The following is a 15,242-nucleotide window of genomic DNA, read 5'->3' as shown; positions in this document are numbered from 1 at the left end:
AGGCAGAGGCTTAACCCACGGAGACACCCAGGTGCCTCCTGCCCAGACCTTTTTTAAAAATATTTATTTGTTTGGGGGAGAGAGAGAGTGTGTGCACGTGATGAGCGGGGTGGTAGGGCAGAGGGAAAGAATCTCAAGCAGACTCTCCACTGAGTGGAGAGCTGAACATGGGCCCAATCTCACCCTGAGACCATGATCTGAGCAGTAATCAAGTCAGACACCCAGCCAACTGAGCCACTTGGGTGCCCCTGCCCAGACCTTTTATTCTCTGTTTACACATGTATATGTTATTTAAACAAAATATATTAAGTACACTTAGCAACATGGATGACTCACAAACATAATGTTTCAGGGAAAAAGGTCGAATATCAGAAAAATATGTGCAATATTATATTAGTTAAATAAAATACAAAAATATGCAGAATAATACTATTTTTTAAAAATATGTATCAGTGAAGTAAGAGTATAAAGCAACATAAAAGTTTAATAAACATCAGATTTAGAATAGTGAGACCTATAGATGAAAAAGAGGAGGATATGATTAGGAACAATACACAGAGACTTCAGTTGTACTATTCTTAATTTGCATACAAGCTGTTCTTTTGCTTTTCATATTGTACTGTATGTTACATATTGCATATTTTCAAAAACAAATCTAGTATTTTATATAGGGTGGGTGGGTTGGTTGATTTTTTACATAAACATAGAGTTATATACTACAGTTTTTTTTTTCCATTCCATATGTCTGAGAGCTCTATCCATGTCTTATTTGCTTTGTATCCTTAGAACTCTGAAAGATTCCTTATGCATAGTAGGTGCTTAATAAGTAGTATTTGTGGAATTCTTTCTCCCCTTACTCTGATAGGCTTACTGTTTTAACTTTCCTGGAGCCGGATCTAAATGTTTGTCTAACTATATGTCTCTGTAGTCCTTTCCCTTTCTTTTTAAAATTTTGTCCTTGTGAGGAGGGTTTCTAAATAATGGAAAGTGGAAAGTGGTTTTACATGCTCCTACGTTTTTCTCTATGCTGAGAAGATATTCTGTTTTTTTATATTTTCACCTGGGAAGAGAATTAAATATCTTTTCCAAGTGCTGTCCTAGGCAGCAAAGAAAATCCTGTGATAATTCAGTTGGGAACACTTAAAGTACTAAAGTAGTATTTTAGCTTCACTTTAGAGATTCATACAGAAGGAGCTTTAAAATGAGTCTGCCTTTCAATCTGTCTTATTAGAGAGTTCCTGCTCTAAGCAAGTGAACTTGACCTTTCATAACTTTTTAAAGGTTGTATCACTGCCACTATCCAGTTTTCTGGAGCTGACTTGGTAGAATGGATGTAGTCTATAAGTTGACATTGTAACTGTGGTTTCCAAACCAAGGCCGTTTTTCTAACAGCCTTCATTCATTTCTTTAAACTTAAAGTTCCATTGTTACTTTATTGAGGGAATAAAAAAGAACAAAGGGAAGATCTGAAATGTATCTTTAACAAACTAGTAACAGATAGATCTGCATACCTGAAATCCTCACAGGAGAGATTTGGGGAACAATTGACTTTGAAGAATTTGACATGCTTGCTAGAGATTGTTAGGTGCTTTTGAGAAATTCTGGATTGATACTTTTTGAGTTGTATCTTGAACTTTTGGAGACCTCTAGGAGAGCTAGGTAGCTGGATTCATAACATAAGATGGACTTCATCCCATCCTGGTATTACTGGTGGGGAATCATGGTACTGAGAAGTTAAATCATAATTCTGACCTTATTAGGTCAGATTTAAACATTAGGTCTGATTTAAACATGGATATGCCCTGAGTAACTAAATAATAACTACCTTTTAACTGTTTTGATAGGTTTACCAGGATGATGGATAAAAATATTTACATCATTCAAGGGGAGATTAACATTGTGGTTGGGGCAATCAAACGAAATGCCCGATGGAGCACTCATACTCCACTGGTAAGTGGGGAATGGGCAGATAGTTTGGTCCCTGAGTTATAAGGGATCTGATGCATGGTTAAAACAGTAATCAATTTTTCTGTAATAATGAGAGTAGTAGGAACTCAGAGTTGTTCTTGGTATCAAGGACCCTTTTACTTTTTAAAGATTTATTTATTTATTTTGGAGAGCGAATGCATGAGTGGGAGGAGGGACAGAGGAAGAGAGGGGAAGCAGACTGATGTGGGACTCGAGCTCATAACCCTGAGATCATGACCCTGAGATCGTGGCCCTGAGATCATGACCCTGAGATCATGACCTGAGCTGAAACCAGGAGTTGGACGCTTAGCCAACTGAGCTACCCAGGCACCCCTATAAAGGACCTTTCTGTTTTATTCCAGCTAGTGTCAAATTTATAGGCCTTTTTTTCCTCTGGGACCCAAAAGATGATACTATTCTTCTAGCTATTTTTGTAGACAACTGAAGGTAGCACTTGGGACCTCTTAAATATGCCTCAAAATGTCTGAAAGATGCCTTACCTTTAGATTCCCTAGGACTATAATTAGCTATCAAATTGATACATGCAGTGTGGCATGTTGGTGGTACTCCTTGGGAGTATATAAAGCAGACCATATCTTGCCAATCAGATGACTAAGAAATTACCTGTTGTAAAGCTGTCTTTCTTTGTTGCATATATATGTTCAAGGATATTTTTTGCACAGTTGTATAAAACAATATTTGGCACAATTATAAGAACAAGTTTTGACATTTCCAACTCAGTGAATATATGTATGTATGTTTGGAAATTTCTCATGTTCATTTATAAAAATTGATTGTTTAGGGGTGCCTGGCTGGCTCAGTTGGTAGAGTATGTGACTCTTGATCTTGGGGTTATAAGTTTGAGCCCCACACTTGGTGTAGAGATTACTTTAAAATCTTATTTTATTACTATTATTTTAGTAGGCTCCGCATCCAGTGTGGGGATTAAATTTACAAATGTGAGATTAAGAGTCCCATGCTTTACTGACTGAGCCAGCCAGGTGCTGCAGAGATTTTTTTTTTAAGATTTTTAAAATTTTATTTGAGAGAGAGTCAGGAGGCAGAGGGAGTCGGGCAGAGAGAGAAGCAGACTCCTTGTTGAGCAGGGATCCTGATGCAGGGCTCAATCCCAGGACACTGAGTCCATGACCTGAGCCAGAGGCAGATAGGTGCCCACAGACGGAGCCACCCAGGCTCAAGACTTTTTTTCCCCCCCAGATTTACTATTTAAGTAATCTCTACACCCAATGCAGGGCTTGAACCTACAACCCTGAGATCAAGAGTTACCTGCTGGGGCGCCTGGGTGGCTCAGTGGGTTAAAGCCTCTGCCTTCGGCTCAGGTCATGATCCCAGAGTCCTGGGATCGATCCCCGCATCGGGATCTCTGCTCGGCGGGGATCCTGCTTCCTCCCCTCTCTCTCTGCCTGCTTCTCTGCCTACTTGTGATCTCTGTCTGTCAAATAAATAAACAAAATCTTAAAAAAAAAAAAAAAGTTAATTGGCTGTACCAATTGAGCCAGCCAGGTACCCCAAAAATAAAATCTTAAAAAAATAGAAATAAAAATGGTTTAGAAGTGAGAGTGGAGCTAGCAATGTCTTTGAAATGAATATGTATGATTATATAATGAGTATAAAGAAGGAAAAGAGATAGAATAATATATTATCTTAGTCTTTTGGGATGCTATAACAGAGTACCGCAGATTAGGTGGCTTATAAACAAGAGAAATTTATTTCTCACGGTTCTGGAGACTGGAAGTCCAAGATCAGGGTGCCAGGATGGTCAGGTGAGAGTCCTCTTCTGGGTCTCAGACTTCTCCTCACATGGAGAAGGAGTAGGGAAGCCATCTTGGGCCTCATTCATTCATTCATTCATTCATTTAAGATTTTACTTATTTATTTACTTGAGAAAGTGATCAAGAGAGAGCATGAGAGGGAGAAGGTCAGAGGGAGAAGCAGATTTCCTGCGGAATCAATCCCAAGACTCCAGGATTGTGGCTTGAGCTGAAGGCAGTCGCTTAACCAACTGAATCACCCAGGCGCCCTCTTGGGACTCTCTTTTAAGGGTATTAGTTCCATTCATGAGGACAGAGCCCTCACCCACCTTCTGAAGGCCCTAACCACCTATGTTTTAAAGGCTCTACCTCTTATACCATCACATGGACATTAGGATTTTTACATACAAGTTTTTTGTTGTTTTTTTTTTTTTAAGATTTTATTTATTTATTTATTAGAGAGCATGAGAAGTGGGGAGGGTCAGAGGGAGAAGCAGATTCCCCACTGAGTAGGGAGCCAGACGTGGAACTCGATCCCGGGACTCCAAGACGTGAGCCAAAGGCTGTCACTTAACCACCTGAGCCACCCAGGCATTCCTACATACAAGTTTTGAAGGGACACACACATTCAGACCATAGCACATATGAAGGCCCTGGTAATCTCTGGTAGCTTGATTGCTGTGGTTGTGGTATAGATTAGTATTTCAGGATTTACTATTTTAGGTACCCAGAGTATCTTTATGAAATAGAGGATTGGGGAACTGGAAAGCTGAACCATGGCTAACTTCTTTTCCTCAGAAGGGAAACTTAATCGTTGGATTCAAAGTGCCCTTGATCTGTCTGCTATTTCTTTTTTCCTCTTTGTCTGATACTGACTTTTTTTTTTTTTTTTTAACCTGTGTGTTACAGGATGAAGAACGGGATCCTCTGCTGCATAGTTTCAGTCATCTAAAGGAGGTTCTAAACAATATAACAGGTAAGTCCCCACATCTAAGTAGGATTATTTATACTGGTAAAAAACCATATGCTTGATTTATTGCAGGGATAGACAAACTTCTTCTGCAAGGGACTATATAGTAAATATTGTAGGCTTTGCAGGCCATAGCAGCTGTGCAACTGCTCAGTTCTGCTGTTGTAGCTCAAAAGCAGACACAGTTAATACTTACACGAATGAGTGATAAATAAAATTTTTTTCAAAAATCAGTACAAGCCAGGTTTGGCCCATGGGTGTAGTTTGGCCCTGGTTTACTGCATTGCTGATCCTTTTCCTTGAGTTCCTGGTGCGGTGTCCCACTTTAGTAGGGAATCAGCATTCATAGAATTATAAGCTCCCTTTATTGATTGAGTTAAAGTTACTTTTGGTCTTGTTTTAACTACTTTCTTTCTCTGCCCCATGCATGCCCTGAGGTAGGAAGTTGGTGGCACAAGTGAAGTCTTATTATTATTTGTTATAAGTCAGATTTTAAGTACTTGGAACAAAACCCTTCTCTTACGGAAAGTCTTTGTCACTTTTAGGGCCTTAATTGTGTGTAATATAGATCTTTCAGTCTTCATGTGTTCCCAAAATCATTTATCCCTTTTTTTACTCCCTGTTTTCCTGATAGTAATAACTAATATTCATATGTTTAGAATTTTCAAAGCCTCTTTCATGTTTATTACCTTATGGAACTTTTACACAATCCTGTGAGGGATGTGTAGCAGATATTGTCCCCTTTTTATGAATAAAGTTGAAGCCCAGAAACATTTTAAGTGATTCAGTTGAGGTCACATTGATTCTAAGAGGTGGAGTCAAAACTAGAATCCAGACCAGGTTTAGTGCCCTGGTCTACATTGCTTCTGTTCATACAATTAGAGGAGAATGTACACAGGAAGCGCCTCTGTTGTATATGTATGTATTAAAGGAGGAGGCAAATCTCAACACCGTTGGGTTTTTCAAGGGGAGAGAGATTGAAGGGGAAAGCCTCAGAGCTGTGTTCCTCTGTCAACCATAAAGGTCTTTTGAAATTTATATTCCTGGAATGGTTTTTAGCTAGTAACATATCTAAGTAACATATCTTAGTAACGTATCTAAGACAACAGTTGAAAAGTTTTTAGGTTTCTGAAAGTTAAGTAAGTAATAAAATTTTTCCTTTCATGAGAAATGTAGGAGAGTATCTGGAGAAAAATTTCTTACTACCTTCCTAAACATGGGCTGGAGTTATCTAAGCGTTCTCCATGTGTTTTTTTAAAGGAGCAGTTTCACTCTTTTGAAAAGCATCAGGAATGTTAGCCAAAGATCAAGTATAGAGGAAGTGGTTATTAGCCAGTTAGCAGGGTTAAAGCTGCAACTAGGTGGCATGTTCTTATTTTATGGCCTGTACTGTAAGTGACTTGGCTGCTTTAGGAAGTTGGCCACTTGCACAGATGTTTTTTTTTAACTTTACAGATAAAGCTTACCTATCCCAATTGGAAAGAAAATGTAGGGAGTAGGTATTTACAACTCTTTGGTGGCCAAAGTTTCAGCCTGTACTTGATCCTTGAATAATACAGATTTGAACCATGTAGGTAGGTCCACTTATATATGGATTTTTTTCAGTACATGCAGTATAGTACTGTAAATATATTTGCCCTTCCTTGTAACTTTCTTTTCCCCCCCAAGCAATCTCTATACCCAATGTTGGGCTTGAACTCAAAACCTTAAGGGCAAGAGTTACATATTCTACTGACTGCACTAGCTGCTCCCCACCCACCATGACTTTCTTAATAACATTTTCTTTTTTCTAGCTACTTTTTTGTAAGAATATAATATATAATACTTATGACATACAAAATATGTATTAATCGACTGCTTATGTTATCAGTAAGGTTCCTGGCTAACAGGCTATTAGTAGTTAAGTTTTGGGGGAGTCAAAAGTTATACATGGATTTTCAACTGCAAGGGGGTTGATGCCCCAAACCCATGGGTTTGTTAAAGGGTCAACTGTACTATCTTTTAAGAGATGTGAAGAGGACTGAACATGTTAGTATACTGGGAAACATTTGACAAACAATTGATACACAGTATTGTGTTGTTTGTGTTTGGAAACACCCAAAATGGCTGAGATGAGACTGGAGTAGCCTTGTAGGCCTTTTGGGCACTCTGCGGACTTGAGGAGCTGAGATGGTGCTGCTCTCCGGAGAGAGCTGCATTTTCTGCTTGCCGTCTAATCCATATCCCATACTTGTTTTCTCTACCCTGACATTTCCTTGACATATCTCAATAGACCCTATCTGTGGTGAGTGGTGCAGTTCAGGACTTGGGGTTTCTAGACTAACTAAGAGCTGCCAGAGTTGAGTCTGCTGCTTAATTTTCCTATATCTTTGAGTCAGGAATCCAGATTATCTGCTGCTTGAAACTAATAAAACCAGAATGTGCTGAGGAGCCAGACCTGTCAGTGGTACTAGGCACATAGCTTGGTGTTGCCAAGCTTCCTCCTAGAGCAAGGAAGAAGGTGGTATTATTTTCTAGGGCAGATGTTGAAGTGGTGCCTGCCAAGGTTGCCCATTGTTCTTAGGTTTTAACATATTACCTGCCTGAAAAAATGACAGAGTGGACCCAAAACGGGACATTTCATAGTCTTCTGATTGGTTCTGACCCCCCACATAGTGCTGGCTTCCAGGAGCAAGTTTATGGGTCAGCTGCCCCTGTGGTCCTGGACTCTGTAGTCCATGACCAATTTCTTGTTTCTTTTACTGAGACAAACAGATTTTTCTGATTGGCAGTGTCAGGAGGACTGCTTTCTTGGAAGCCTATTAATGTGTTAGTGGTAGGAGGCTGGGAAAGGGTTTTGAACTTGGAAAGAGAAACAGAAGGGACTGCCTGCTCTGTGTGACTGGGAATGGTGTCCCACCTAGATTGGAGGAGGTATGGCAGGAATTCTAGAACTTCCATTCAGTTTAACTCATGAAACTGACTTGGGCTTAGACTTTTCCTATAAAAAGGCTTTTGATTTGCTTTTTTCTAGGCTATCTGCTGGCATGGTTGGTTAAGAATATCACTGTTGGAAATGGATAATTATTGGACATTGTCAGTAAACCAAAATGATTTTTTTTTCTCTTCTTGTAAAAAGAGAATCTTTTAAGTAGATAAGCACTATCTACCCTTCCAGGAGTATTATCTTAGCATTATGGAAGAAATAAGTCCATTGTCTCTAGTAAGGTTAGCTAAGTCCATACCAGTTATTCTCACAGATACATGTCTCTGGACTACATTCGCAGTTAGTGTTTGCCCAAACTGCATGATGACTGTGTACTCTGTAGCATTTAGAGTAATAAAATAGTCTAATACCAAATCTAAAGTGACGGTTGCACTTGGAAGATACAGGGTACCTAAGAGCAAAGTTTGCATGTTGCTATTTTGGATAAAACCTTAGCTCACCATCAGTGAGACTTAACTGCTGCCCCTCATTTGGTCTTTAAGCCCTCTTAGGAATCCTTTTAGGATGTTATTGTGGAAAGTTAAATTAGATGTGTGGTTACCAGGGGCTGGGAGGGGGTCTGGGGAGTGACTGCAAATGAGTACAGGGTTTCTTTTTAGAGTGATGAAAATGTTCTGGAATTAGATAGTGGTCATGGTTGTACAACTGTGTGAATATATTTTAAAACATTGAATTGTATGCTTTAAAAGGGTAAATTTTATGGCATGTGAATTACATCTTAATTTAAAAAAAAAATTTATTTATTTGACACACAGAGAGAGAGACAGCGAGAGAGGGAACACAAGCAGGGGGAGCAGGAGAGGGAGAAGAAGGTGTCCCGCTGAGCAGGGAGCCCAATGTGGGGCTCGCTCCCAGGACCTGGGGATCATGACCTGAGCTGAAGCCTAGACGCTTAACAACTGAGCCATCCGGGCGCCCCTACATCTTAATTTTTTAAAACAGCAAATGTAGTGTAGGCTGGAAGAGTAGTGGGATTCTCCAGTTCTTCCTCAGGGGTCAGAGCTATGGAGGGAAGCCTGTGACTATAGTTGCTGCTGTGCCCTGAACCCATTACCCAGCAAAGGCAGCCTAAGGCTCTCTTCAGTCTTCTGGCCCAGTTTGTCCTTTTATGTCTCTCTCATTAACTCAAGAAGCACATGGCTTTTATATTTAAATTTATTCAAGCTGTAATCTTTGACATTTGAGTTAGCTTTTAGTACAGTTTTGCATTTATAGTAATATATATTATGTATTTTCTCTATCCCCAAAGAACCCGTTTTAATCTTTTCCGGATGCAAATTTCAGGCTGTCTTGTCCCATCTCCCCTCTCTTGCTGTCTTTCCCCTCCCCCCACGGAGTGTGTTTGATCAGGTGTGGCAGGAATATCCACTGTCAAGCTGCGCCCTTTATATTAGTCAATATTATCCTTCTCCCCCCTCCCTGTCTGTCTGCCCCTATGGGCTTTCCCAGTTGATTTATAATTTTGGAATTCTCATCGGAGTCTGTAATACAGTTTGTTCATTATTTAACCAAAACCTGTTTAATGAGCAGAGAGAGGCAATGTAAATGTTAGGCATGTTGCAGTGATGTACCTTTGTGCTTCTCAAAGCGGGTGGGTAGTTAACTCTGTGCTGCCTGCAGGGCTGGGGTGTCTTGGCCTTAGGGGCAGAAGAACCACTGCTTTCCCTTACATCTGCCCAAACCCTGCTATGGTTTGGGATTTCAAAGACACGTTTCCTTTTATTCTTCCAGAGATCTTTGGGCTCTTGCATATTGGAGTTACCTTCAATCTTACAATCTTCAATCTTACAGCTAGACCAGATGGTACAATCTGTGACATGGGATAGGGGGATGAAAGGGAAAGGAAAAGTAATCAGGATACTTGGGTTTAAGTTTTAGGTCTGAAGAAAGTAAGCAGTTAAAAAAAAAAAGAAGAAAAGAAAGTAAGCAGTTTAGAAGAATCCTTCTAGCCCACATGGTGTATGGTCTTTGATCTCTTTGTTGCCCAACTAGAAAAGTCCTTGCAAGCCTTAGTGCCCTCCTCCAGTATAGCTTCATGGAAAGGGCTCTAGTAAGTTGTGATTTGTGGTGTTTGACTGTGGTCATTTGCCCCCAGATACAGGCTGCCTTTGTTCTTTGTCTTTAAACTTAGATCATTACAAAGTTTCTTTTCCAGGAAATTTTTGGTTTAAAGCAAAGATAGCGTAATAGTCTACAAATATCACAACCAGAATCTTCTCTTAAGGGATTACCTCTTAGTTACTTTAAAGCCTTTAGGGCCAGAGCTTGAGGGAGACTTTTTAGTGTGTGTGTGTGTTGGGGATGGTGGAGGTTTGGGGGGTGGATAGTGAGTTTGCCTTTGGAAATTTAACTCTAGTCATTTTTAGTTCTGAAGACCTATGAGGATTGGGGGTATTTGTCATGAGACCAAGATGGTCTTGAGGCCCAGTATAAGCATCTGTATTAACTGTGGAATTGTTTTATCTTCTTGGACCTTTCCTTGCTGGGGTTTACCAAAATTTGATTTCCTTCTGGTTCTGGGTTCTTGAATTGCTTCTAAACAGTATTTGTTGACTATCTGCTATGTTCTAGGCATTTTGATTAGACACTTGGGGTCTATAATGGTATACAGTCAACTCATAGCCACTGGTTTTACAAGACTAGTGACTCTAGCTGACCATTCCAAGGCAACCTTTGTGGCTTCTGTTCCATGCCATATTGTTCCCTATCAGGCATGGAATGACTTGATAGTGATTGAGGGCAGTTTATTGCCATCTTTTCATGGCTTACTAACAAACAAGCCAAAGAAATGAACAAAAATTGTAGCTTATATATTTGCTTATTTGGCTTTTTCATATAAAGCAGTTCTCGCCAGGGTTTAGATATTCCGAAAGACACTGGTGGTTTGTGTAGAGTAACTCTGAGGGAGAGGATTTTTTTTTTTTTTTTTTGAGGATATTTTTTTAACTGGACAACAAGATATGGTGTACTTGAGTTTAAGATGGAGAAGCAGGTGCCTGGAGAAAGTGGATGTATCAGGAGTTTATTTAAATATAGTTTATCCTGGACAAACACACCTGTAGAGTACTGTCTGTCTCAAGCCCTGTGAATTCAGAGCTAGGAGGTTTGAATCCATACAACCTCCAGAGGTTTGCAGAGAACATTTAAACAGAGTCTGGAAGCCAACCTGGGAGGAATGATGACTTAACACCTGTTTGGCTTAGGTCTCTTAGAAATACCCTTCTAAGTAGAAGTGAACTGTTCAAGGATGCCTCATACCTCAAGGTTAATCTGTATTAGGGGTGCCTGGGTGGCTCAGTCATTAAACGTTTGCCTTCGACTTAGGTCATGATCTCAGGGTCCTGGGATCCATCCCCACATCAGGCTCCCTGCTCAGCGGGAAGCCTGCTTCTCTCTCCCCCAATCCCTCTGCCTGTATTCCCTCTCTTCACTGTCTCTTTCTGTCAAATAAATAAATAAAATCTTTAAAAAAAAGGTTAATCTGTTTTATTTGGCACATGGGAAGGTATCAGGAAAAGAGACTTAAGTAGTCTCTGTCAGGGAAAAGATTGAGTAAGGGTATATTATTTGAATAAAAATTTTACTGGAGTTATCATCTTCTATCTGATTGAATGCATACTCACTTTTTCTGTAGGGGCATGTAGTTTGGGGAGCAGTAAGTAATATATCATTATTAGTCAGCATAAGAAGGTTGAATGAGTCATTAGCTTTGTCCCACTTGGAATTGAGCTTGTGATTTGTTCAAGGCCTAAGTGGAGACTGAAAGAACCAAGTGTGTATGATAGAATCTGGCAGACAAATTCATATAATGGGTTGAGTGTTGGAAGAACAAGGTTGGGCACACTTATATAAGTATGTATTTCCTGTGCCCTTTTTGACTTTTTTGTTCTATAAATAAAAGATTGCATTTGTTTGGAGATCGTTGAGCAACACATTAGGATGTGACCTGAATTTGAGTCAGACTGACTTTGGCACCTTAGAATCTTGGTAGCTTGAGTGACCTCAGACTTATGGGCATTTCAGCATGGTTAGATAAAATAAAGGTACTGTGATTCTTTTTTCCCCCAGGGAATATTCGTATCAATAAGGTGACTCTAAGAGGCCTGTAATTTGATGACTTTGTCATTCCTGGGAATGATCTGAACCCTCCTCAATTGACACTTCTAAACCAAGAAGGTCTTCCAAACATTTGTTTGTCCTAGAGATTAGAAAAATGAAGACTTTGTGGAGAAGAATCAAGAAGCTCTGCATAGTCTGGTTTCTTTTGAGCACAGCTCTTCCTTTTTCTCTCATAATACTTAAACACATTTAGCCATCAAAACTAGTCTGCTGGCAAAATTTCCACTCTATGTACCTGAAAGTGGATTATGATACAAAGGGCTTTCTTAATAGCTTGGATTCAGAAGCAGAGGCAAAGAAGCCTAATTTTTTTCTAATAGAGGTTAAGGGAAGGTGTGACAGTGTGGTCTGAAGTGGGTGTGAAAGTTGCTGGTATTACTGTCATTGCCATTGTCCTCTTTGGCACAGATACCTCTTGAGGCCTGAAATTTCCCCCTGAGTATGTGCTCAGCTTGCCATGGCAGCAGTCAGATGCGTAAAAAGAGGAAAAGCCAGCTGCTGCTTTGTTTTTAACAAGGATGCAGGCAGAGTCTCTTTCTTCTTTTCCACCCACTCAAACTCACAGTAAGTGCCAAGAGATTTTCAGAAGCCAAATATTTGAAATTCAACGTGCAGTTTTGATTAGAGATAGTAAGGAGTTATTTGTTTCAGCCTTGCCTTCTCTAACCACCTCTGTGTGTTCATAGATGCTTGATTGGTCACCCTAGTTACTAAAGTGATACTGGATATGTTAATGGAAAGGATGAGTGCATTTGTCTTTTCTCTCCTGGCACCCATTAGAAGATAGAACTGAGTATAGAGTAAAATGAATTTGATCATTTCAGCACAGATCCCCTCATTAGGAAAGACTGGTTGATGGAGAGCGGTGACTCCCTTAAACTCTCAGTTTTACTTCTAGAAACCAGAAGGTAAGATGCTCCTTAGCAGGTATTAAGGCTTTTGTTTCTTTATTTTGGTCTTTGGAGATCCTGAAGGACTTAGATGGACGAGCACTCTTGGCTGCCTGTTGTCAGGCTTCTCACTGCACACCTCTTCTATAATACCAGCCTTCTGTTACCACTGTTACCACTTGTAGGTTGAGTTGTGAAGGGCTGCTACATGTGTACACATCACAACTGACCTTTCCTTGTTCCACGCTTATTGAGCAATTACTTGCCCATTTGTAGAACTCACATTGTTGCCTTGGTTTCTGGCCTAGTGTGAAGTGGGAGCTTCCAGGAAGTGGCCTGATAGACTGTACATCAGAGGGCAATAAATTGGCATATGATTTGGTGGAAAGGCAGGGCCAGATGTAGTGTGGGAGCAAGGGTTTTTCTGTAGTCAGCCATGCAGCTTGCTTCCAGGTGTCCTGGAAAGCAGCTTGGGAACTGGAGACTGAGGGTAGTTGGGAACATTAACTGGGGAGGAAAAGGATCAAAAGGAGTTCAGTGTTGTCTGATGGGCCCCGCGTTGGGAAAAATCCTCTAAAAGTAGAGGGACACATGAAATTTCCCTGATGCTGGTAGAATTTTTCCACTGATTATTCTTTCTTTCAAATAAAGTGAGTTATTAATTGGCAGAAAAAATACAAAACTTGGAAGACTCCTAGCAAGGGAGTATTCTGCAACAAGGAGTTGCAGAATAAGAAAGCCTCATTCCACATGAGATTTTTCATGATGACTCATTCTTCTCTTTGGACAAGCAACAGGTTTAAGAAAACTGGCTCCAGATTGATAATAAAGTGAGAACTAAGGTATTATGACTGCCCTGCCATGGGCTAGAGTAGTATATTTCTTTCTTTTTTTTTTTTTTTTGTTAGAGAGAGAGAGCGAGCGAGCACAGGCAGACAGAGTGGCAGGCAGAGGCAGAGGGAGAAGCAGGCTCCCCGCCAAGCAAGGAGCCCGATGTGGGACTTGATCCCAGGACACTGGGATCATGACCTGAGCTGAAGGCAGCCGCTTAACCAACTGAGCCACCCAGGCGTCCCCAGAGTAGTATATTTCTGACTGCAAGTTGCATTCCATTAGTGGATTATGAAATCATTTTAAAGGGTCACATAGCATTTTCTCCTCAGTTTTTTATTGTGAAAAATTTTAAGCTTCTGCACACTTATTTTTACACTTACTAATATTTAGCCAATTTGCTTTATCCATATTTATGTGTGTATTTTTTAATAAGCTATTTGAAAATAAGTTTCAGACATGTCAACATCTTACCCTTGAATACTTAAGCATGCATCCTAAATAAGGACATTCTTCTACATAATCATAGTACCATTATCACACCTAAAAAACTTAATAATTTATCAATATTAGCTAATATCCAGTCCGCATTAAAAAAATTTTTTTTAAGATTTTATTTATTTATTTGACAGACGGAGATCACAAGTAGGCAGAGAGGCAGGCAGAGAGAGAGAAGGGGAAGCAAGCCCCCCACTGAGCAGAGAGCCCGATGCGGGGCTTGATCCCATGACCCCGGGATCATGACCCGAGCCGGAGGCAGAGGCCTAAACCCACTGAGCCGCCTAGGCGCCCCGACACATTAAAAATTTCTGATTTGCCCCCAAGCCATCTTTTATAGCTGTAGCTGGTTTTATAAACCAAAATCCAAGTGAAATTCTCTTTCATTAGGTAGTTATATCTCCTTAGACTTTTAAAATCTTATGTAATTTTCTCCACCCTTTTTTCCCCCTTGGCATTGACTCTTGAGAGTAGGCCATTTATCTTTAGAATGTTGTACATTCTAGGTTTGTCTTTGTCTTTGTGGTATCATATAACTTGTTCCTGTATCTCATGTATTCCTGTGTTCTAGAAGTTAGGGTTAAAGGCTTAATTAGATGCTTAACTAGATTTTTGGCAAGAGTACTTTGTAGGTGATATTGTGTATTTCATACTGTTATCATCACAGGAAGTATATATTGTCAGATTGGTCCCCACTTATTGGTGGTGTTAAGTTGGATTACTTGCTTCTGGTTGTGACTGCCACATTTCCTCATTGTAAAGTAAATTTACTTTTCCCTTTGCAATTAGTAAGTACTCTGTGAAATAATAATTTGGCACCTTATGACTATCCTGTTCTCTAAAATCCTTTTCCGTAATGATAATCTACTGATGAATTTTTGCCAGTCACTTAGTGGGGTTTGCAAAATGATGTTTTTCTAATTCTGTTATTTTTTTCTACATTGATTAGCTGGCGTTCTCTGTAAAGAATCACTTTCTTTCATAAACTGGAGGATGAACCATAGTTTCTCCTAAAAAAGCAGGGAAAATGCTTAATTTTTTTCCCTTAACTGCCTACTTTAAGAGTAAGGAGGTGGAGTTAATAATGATGGTGGCAGATGAGGGGTTTTGCCTCTTGTGGGGGGCTTGTGAATTTTTATTTATTCAGTGCTTTATAATTTATTTTATTTATTTATTTATTTTTAAGATTTTATTTATTTGACAGACAG

The 15,242-nt window shown here is 39.8% G+C and overlaps 1 protein-coding gene across 4 annotated transcripts in view; it reads left to right on the top strand.

Moving 5' to 3' along the window:
- GBF1 (golgi brefeldin A resistant guanine nucleotide exchange factor 1) overlaps positions 1-15,242 on the top strand; it is a 121,768-nt gene that overhangs the window by 9,972 nt on the left and 96,554 nt on the right. For all 4 annotated transcript variants that reach the window (XM_080823578.1, XM_080823576.1, XM_080823577.1 and 1 more), the window contains exons 2-3: positions 1,845-1,950; positions 4,650-4,716. In XM_080823578.1, the coding sequence (XP_080679704.1) occupies positions 1,855-1,950; positions 4,650-4,716 (163 nt within the window). In that variant the 5' untranslated portion in view covers positions 1,845-1,854. The remainder of the gene's footprint in view (positions 1-1,844; positions 1,951-4,649; positions 4,717-15,242) is intronic.

This window comes from Martes martes, assembly GCF_963455335.1.
Source record: "Martes martes genome assembly, chromosome: 14".
Classification (NCBI taxonomy): Eukaryota; Metazoa; Chordata; class Mammalia; order Carnivora; family Mustelidae; genus Martes; species Martes martes.
This window is presented reverse-complemented; position numbering and strand designations above follow the sequence as displayed.